This window comes from Squalius cephalus (genome assembly GCF_949319135.1).
Source record: "Squalius cephalus genome assembly, chromosome: 16".
Classification (NCBI taxonomy): domain Eukaryota; kingdom Metazoa; phylum Chordata; class Actinopteri; order Cypriniformes; family Leuciscidae; genus Squalius; species Squalius cephalus.
This window is the reverse complement of record NC_137137.1, coordinates 10,875,690-10,883,568: the sequence shown is the minus strand read 5'-3', so window position 1 is coordinate 10,883,568 and position 7,879 is coordinate 10,875,690. Positions and strand designations below refer to the sequence as shown.

Sequence of the window (7,879 nt, the reverse complement as noted above, 5' to 3'; positions counted from 1 at the left end):
CTCCGCATTCCGCACCAAACAAAACAAACAGAAAAAAATTGTATTTCTTACTGTGGACATAAAACATATAAACAAAAATTAAATCCACTTTGTGCTGCAAAAAGTTGGAGGACCTTAGTTTCTCAATAACCAATAGAATTGCGCTCTTAACTGAGGCCGGAAACCATTTTACAATTCTCAAACTATCGCATGTGAATAAGACGAAGTGTATCGTTAGAAGTGGAAAAGAGCTGAATTCAGGCAATTGCTGTTTGTCGCCCCAATATCACAGTTTTTTTCCAATTGCTAACACACAATTTTGAAAACTAGGCTGGTTTTATCAAAATACTTACAATTCACAAAACCACACTCCCAAACTGCAAAATACCTATATCCTGCAAAATGAAGCACTGCAACCAAAACTAGCATTATCAAAATCAAACTTTTGCACGAAATGGCACACAGATTTTTTGTCTAACCAACTACACACTTTTGGGCATAATGAAAAGCAGTCTCATCTTTAGTAGCCTATGCTTTGCCATAATACAAAAATAGTTCAAATTGTAGAAAATTCCTCACATGCATAGAAATATTTGCAGAGACACACATTTATTTATTTTTTGGACTGAACAAAAATATAATCACAAAAAACAGTAAACTAAAAAAAGATCGAAGTGTTAACAATTAACCATTGAGGTGTTTGGCAGGTGACACATGTATTGGCCAATTAGCTCATGTAGTGTCATTTTGAATGGCAGTGTTTTGAAATGACTTTATGTCAGATTGTTGTGTCTTATGCAGAGAACCGTGTTCAGTGCGTTTAAAAAGTATCATTTTGAATTGCAAAATGTGTGTAAAGCAGAAAATGTGTTTTGACTTTTGAAGACTTGAGAAGAGGTTTTGCTCTCTGTGTGTCAGTTTAAATAATTGTGCTGTACATGTTATTTTAGTGTGTTAGATTGGAAAAAAATGTAAAATATAGCCTATAGAAAACACCACCAAGCATTGAAACCATGGAAATTTATTCAATAAATAGATAACGTTCTGAATTTAAATGAAAAAAGAAAACATTCTACATGTAAAGGGTGGCGTTGTACTAGCCTACTACTTCAAAAGTAGATGTTCAAATGAAATTATAATTATAATAATTCAATTAAAAATACATATATAATTATAGCATTTAATGGCACTGCACTCGATGGACCATAAGGGATGCAGTTTTGAAACTTCTTTACAGGCTTTTATTGTTTTAAAAGCTCATTTTAGCAAAACATTTTACTCTCGGAAATAAAGTGGACTCTAATGGCTTGGGGGAAAAAATGCTGTCATTAATTGTAAATATGATGTGATAAAACTGAAAGATCAGTTTGCTTGTAATGGACTGTGGAGTGTTCCGAGGCTCTCGATAATTAACAAACGTTTTCTACGACGTGCTACATGATTAGCATGCTTTTGACAAAGGTTCTCATATTAGAGACCCAGCCATGGCGTTAACTTGGTGGTGGCTGACATCTAGTGGATTCTATGTGAAATGCTCCAAATCTCGGTTTTACAGAAATTATTAGACATTTATTCCAATAGCCAGTCGATGTCGCCCCCTCACCAGAAAAATGACTGTAGGCCTACACAATTTGTGATTGAATATTAAATATAGTATTAAATATAGTGTTCAAATATTTGCGTAAATAGGCGTAAATATCAGTCTTCAAAAGGTAAAAAAAATAAAAAAAATAAAAAGATTTAATGTAGGCTAAATTCTGTTTTGAGAATATATAGCCTACTGTATATCACTGACCGAATAACTATTTATTTGAATTTGTATAAAAAATAATTCATACTGGTTAAATAGAAACATTTTAACCAATGTTAAATAACCTAAATCAAAACAAATTATTTAAATTGTATACTGACTATTAAACATAAAGATTGGAGTTACAAGTTGATACGTATATCTCGATTATCCTGTCAAACTGGATGTAATTATTATTATTACTATTATTATTATTAGGCTACTACTATTATTATTATTATTATTATTATTATTATAGGCTATTATTTTTATTATATTGGATATTGAAAATCGAACATAAACCTAATGTACTTTTTTTAGGTTAGCAGTTAAATGAAGAACAAGCGAAAAATGATTACACAAAAACACATTTATTTGCTTAGAATATTTACATTGTTCTGTGCGTTGTTTTGATATAGTCAAACAATGTTTCAGACAACATATCAATAACTGTAATTCTTCATTTTATTTAACACAAAAAACTTTGAACACATATATCAAAAACTAGTTAATTCAGTAACACGTTATCTACAAAACTTTTGTTACATAATCAACAGGAATATGAACTCAGTCTCGGGGCCATTGACATGCAGTGGAACACGTTGTCAGTGCAGAAGTTTTCACATGTATCGCTCCAGTCCTGAGGCAAAATTGGCTTGTCTCATATATGAATTATTATAGGAGTTCATTGCTGGTCCAGAGAGAGCTAAAAGAGATTCTGTATGATCTGCGCACGAGCCAGAACGCACAGGGGGCAGAGAAATCCTGTTCCCCGAACAGTACACCTGTGAACCTCCCGGAGAGAAGCTGGACTGCGTGACCCCGGACAGGTGAGTAGGCGAAGTCGAGGAGGGATACGTGTAGCTGGTTGTCATGTTTGAAGCAAGAGATCCCGTGTTCCTGCTCAGCATGTTGCTCGTTGGATTTATCTGTTGAGTCTGAAAGCAGGTTGGGTCAGAGTTTGACACGGAACAGCTGGAGGTCATGGCACCCAAGTCTCCCATGCCGAGAGACTGCGGGTTGAGATCTCCTCCGCTTTGCATCATTGTCTGCTGACTAATAATATTATCGATGCTGAACATCCTGGGCTGGCCTTGCGTGACCCCGGCCGACGCCTGATAGTGATGCAGCATCGCCGGGTGCGGGGAACCAGCCAACTGAGACCCGTAGCCAGACGTCACACCCGGGTACAAGGTGTTGGGGTAGGCCTGTCTACCCATCGGTGTTGGCGTGAAAGCGCTCGAGCTTTGCATGTATCCAGGATACGTGCTTACATCAGTCCGCTTGAAGCGCTTCCTCCGTCTCAAGAAACTCCCGTTGTCGAACATGTCCTCAGCGGCGGGGTCAAGCGTCCAGTAGTTTCCTTTGCCGGGCCTACCGGGCTCTCGCGGGATCTTCACAAAACAGTCATTGAGGGTGAGGTTGTGCCGTATGGAATTTTGCCACTTCTTGGAATTCTCGCGGTAAAAAGGAAAGCGTTCCATGATGAACTTATAGATGCCACCGAGGGTGAGTTTTCTCTCAGGTGAATTGGCGATGGCCATTGCGATCAGTGCGATGTAACTGTAGGGAGGTTTACCTCGCTGCACTGGCCTTTTCCTCCGCCGGCTGCCAGTGGCGGGCAGATGTTCTTCGGTTTGACCCAGTGAAACCACTTCCTCCCTCTCGGTGTTTGGACTGCTGACCCGAGGCTCGGCTTTGATGAGAACACCGTCCTTGGTTCGAGCCTGGTGGCTGAGCGCTGGTGAAGGAAGAGGTATCGGGGAGTCCAGGCTCACGTTGGGAGACAGCACCACTGGACTGGCCGCCTCGGCTGGCGAGTGCTGGGACTCTGCCGTCATGTTGCACATGCCAGTGAAATATGAAAAATTTGCAAGATTCATAAAAGTTGTCTTTTATAAACTTTTATGGCTATTAGAATTTTAAAATGTAAAATTCCCTCAATTCGCCAACTAAACAGGCTGTAAAAATATTGGCTAGCCTATCAAAATAAGCGTGCGCTCAGCTGTAGATTAGAGGTGTTTGTCTAACCAGGTGAGTGAGTCGGGGGGAGTTTTATAGAGCGGGCAGAGTGACGACACCGGCCGCCTCGTGACGATCGATTGGGTGACAGTTCTCCCCTCACTAGCAAAGAATGCAAGGTCAGAAGATCAGCGTTAAATTAATTTTGGATGGGTGAATTTGTATATTTTTAGAAACTGTAACTGAAAGACATGTAGCCTGATTAACCTGACTATATAACAAACTTTTCACAAAAAGTTATAAAAAAAGTTACAAATGGGGAAAAGGTAAATAAATTGAAACATTAAACTTCTAACCGATAGCTTTTTGATATTCTTACCTTTATGATTAATACGAGCTAAATAAACAATTTCCTCTTCTGTCCTTCAAGGGAAAACACAAAGGAAGTCGTACCTGCTTGTGACCTTATATGGAATATACATTGAGCGATATCAGATAAGGCAAAGTGGCTTACATAATAGCTTCCACTGACTTGGGGGGGTTTAAGAGTGACAGGATTAGGAAGGAAAGGTTGGAGAGGTGGAGGATAAATACTTTTCTGCAAAATATTCTAAGTTGAACAGTTTCACGGAGGAGGGCTTTTTTCATATGAAACATTATGAATACTCAATTTGTTGACTAATTTTTGCTCACTGTGTGATTTATACAACTTTCTATCCATCCATTTACATATATTTGTCAGTTTTTGAGTTTATGAGTCTTTCTTATTAAGTTCAAAGTGGTTCAAAAAGTGCAACAAACTTTTCCTCGCAGGTTGCCACATTTGCACCACTTAGACTCTTAAAAGGCAGCAATCAAACTTAAGATTTTCATTTTAGCAGGTCGAAATGTTTTACAGTGCAAGAAAGGACAAAATAAAAGAACAGGCTGCTCACTGAAAGTTCTATCTTTGATCTCTCGCTCTTGCTCGCTCTCATAGTTTGCCCATGGGTTCACTGTGTATCCAGGACAGAAACAACACACAGAAAGGCTGTAAGAGACTTCCCAAACTACCTCTCAATCCACCAATTGAAAAATAATAACAAGCTTTTAAAAACAGCAATTGAGCTGTGCAAACTTTACAGAATGTTAAGAAAATACTGCTGGTTTATTTTTATTCTCCAGAATGAGACTATAGAAGGGCAGGTGCTATTAATACAGCATCATAGCACTCAACATCAACTTCTCGCCCAGGATTTCACTGATCGAATTACAGAAAGACAATAACAGCATGCACATGGAATTGTCTTTAGCTGTAAATGAATAGTTAAACCTATCAAGGAATTACCAGGGCTTTGCTTTTCAACACAAGGGATCTACAGGAAGGTCAGGAGGTAGAAAGTTACCCTAGACCTTTTCACTTAAACTCAAAGCAAGTTTTCTAAATAGACAGCTGATATCTAATTTAAACCGGTAAACGTCTGCATGTCTGGGTAGGCGTGAGCAAAAAAGGGATGTGAGTGAGAGTGAGGAACTGGACAGATAGTGTTCAGCTCTGACTGATAGGAAAGAAATGGTAGGATGAATAAGACCAGAGTCATAAGCCAAAACAGCATTCACCCCTGCCCAAGCACAAAGCATGTGGCGGCCCCCTGTGCCCAGACGCGCTAAGCCTAGCTAGCCGAACAGAGCGGCTGGCTAACAGCTTCAGACAGGCGTGGGATCAGGGTTGTATCCAAGCAGGATCTGCCCTAGTGCTGCCAGGTCAGGCAGACAAACAAGGGCTACAGCCAGGAAACAGCCCCTCCTCCCCCACACCCTCATCCACCAGCCCCAGGGCCCACCATCTCACGGTAATCCCCGTAATATTACTCTCTTATCACACACACACCAGAGATACATAGTCTGACAACTCTTCAAAAAGTGCTGGAGTAAATTGGACCTGGTTTGTAATGCATTATATCATGACAAGTCTAGAGCATGTTATCCAGTAAAAATGTAAGATTTTCCTTCCTCAGGGCATTGTTGGCGGTTGTATTGAATTAAATGGGCGGTTAAGATTTAATGGCTCAATAGCTATTAAAGTAAAATACACTTGCGTCCACTTCCTCTGGATTTTATGCAACCTCAAGCAAAGGCACAGGAAAAAAAATTATGTGATGTTTAGACACTTAAGAGGATAGTTCACCAGAAAAGAATGACACCCTCTTGTCCTTCCAAACCTTTTCATTTGGTCTAACATCACTTTTGTGAGGTTATTGTTGAAAAAATGTGCAATGACATTCATACATTTCTACACTGTAAAAAAAAAAGAAGGAAAAAAAAAAGAGGCAGCCTTGTTTGCCAAAACTTTACCATAAAAATACATAAGCAACATTTTAAGTTTTACGTAATTGAAATGAAATATGTGGTACAAAAAAATTACTAAAATATGTTTGTTTTTTTTACCTGACAGCCACCCTAAAAACACAGGAAGGACAGAAAAAAAATACTAACATAATGGTGTCATACATGCAAACAAAACATCATCATGATAACACACGATACTAAAATCATGCAAAAAAACTTTATTTTAACAACATAAGATATGATATAACCCTAATGTACATAACTGATATGAAAAACTAAGAAACAGTTATTTCAATGAAAAACATCCAATGCAAGCTGTCTCTCAGAGAATTTTAGGGATGTCAATTTTTATGACTTTTTACTTTAAATTATAAGATCACTTGTACAGATTTTGGAAGTGAAAAAGAACATTTAACAGTATTTTACTGTAAAATTAGATGAAAGTTCCCATTAGATCTATTACAATTTTTCACTGGGGAAAGTGTCGATAAAATGTTTACTTTTATTGTCTAAATTCGATCATTTTTTTCCAAGTGTTCCAAACATTTTGAAGCCACTGTATATTAATATAAGTCAAACAACTCATCTAATTCTAACCCTAAATCTATGCAAATTGAACTTTGCAAGAGATGTTTAAAATTTAGCTTTGTGTTCACCTCAGCTATATCTGTCAGTGTAGAGAGAGAGATGTGAAGAAAGAGAAGAGAGAGAGAGAGAGAGAGAGAGAGAGAGAGAGAGAGAACTGCTGAGTAAACACTTGGAACTCATTCATTTGCACACTGGCTCCAGGCAGGGCTGGGGTTTGAGAGGGGGTGCATGAGAAAAAGAGAGAGAGAATGAAAGAACGAGAGGGAACGAAAAAGAGAAAAGCGAGCGGGAGAAAGAGATGCCCCTTTTCTTACCCAAGCTCATCAAGTACGGGCCAGGGCTCCTGAAAACGGCAGGATTAGTGGAGGGCCGGGGCTCGGTCAGGTCGGCTCAGCCCACATCACTCCTGTACTGCACGCTACACTGCTTCGCTAAAGCACTCCAACATGGTTCTCACAGATACACACACACACACACACAAAGACACAATGCATATACACACTTACTATCACGCTCGCACAAGCATGCAACACACAGAGGACACTGACATTCTCAGCTAAGAGCGGCATTAACATTTGCCGTAACTCTTGACACATCAATGTCCACAACAATACATGCACACACTGGCTTCATTATATTAGTAAAGTTTTTTTTTATATAGAAGTCATATTTACAATACCCTGAAACTGAATCCTCCCACAAACCTGTTGATATCAGTAGGATGATTTCAAATGTCACGTTTTGACCATATTAGTAGGACATTTTCAAAATGTCAGCCCTCACAAATAAAGTCAAACCTGTGTACAAACACTTTATGTCCCTATTTCTTTTTACCCTGTAGAACTGCATTCAAAAAACATTATGAGATGGACAGTGCAAAATTAAAAATCAGAACATGATTTCTGTTTGTAATCCTCTAGTAGCACCAAATGTGCACCCCTTAAGCAGCATGCATTGGTTGATCTTATCAACAAACTCTTAATGACAGCGCTTTGTGATTTTAAGCCTCAGGGCCTGCAGTCATGCACAAAGACAAGAACTCACTCTCACTAGCACAAATATGGTCACAAGGTCAAATACTCACCAAAAATCATTCTATCTGCCAGTGATATGGTCACTACGGTGGTAAAAGTAGGCTATGTAAAGCTTAAAATCAGTCAATAAAAATAAAAATAACAACAAAATAAAATTTCACCCTGTGATGTCATTTACACTGGTTAATTATCGGAGATA

The 7,879-nt window shown here is 38.7% G+C and overlaps 1 protein-coding gene across 1 annotated transcript; it reads right to left on the bottom strand.

Annotated features, from left to right (window-relative positions):
- Positions 1-2,346: 2,346 nt before the first annotated feature.
- On the bottom strand, positions 2,347-3,690 carry foxe3 (forkhead box E3). Its single transcript, XM_079897462.1, has one exon. The coding sequence runs from the start codon at positions 3,649-3,651 to the stop codon at positions 2,389-2,391; it is 1,263 nt and encodes a 420-aa protein (XP_079753588.1). The 5' UTR covers positions 3,652-3,690; the 3' UTR covers positions 2,347-2,388.
- Between the last annotated feature and the right edge of the window lie 4,189 nt (positions 3,691-7,879).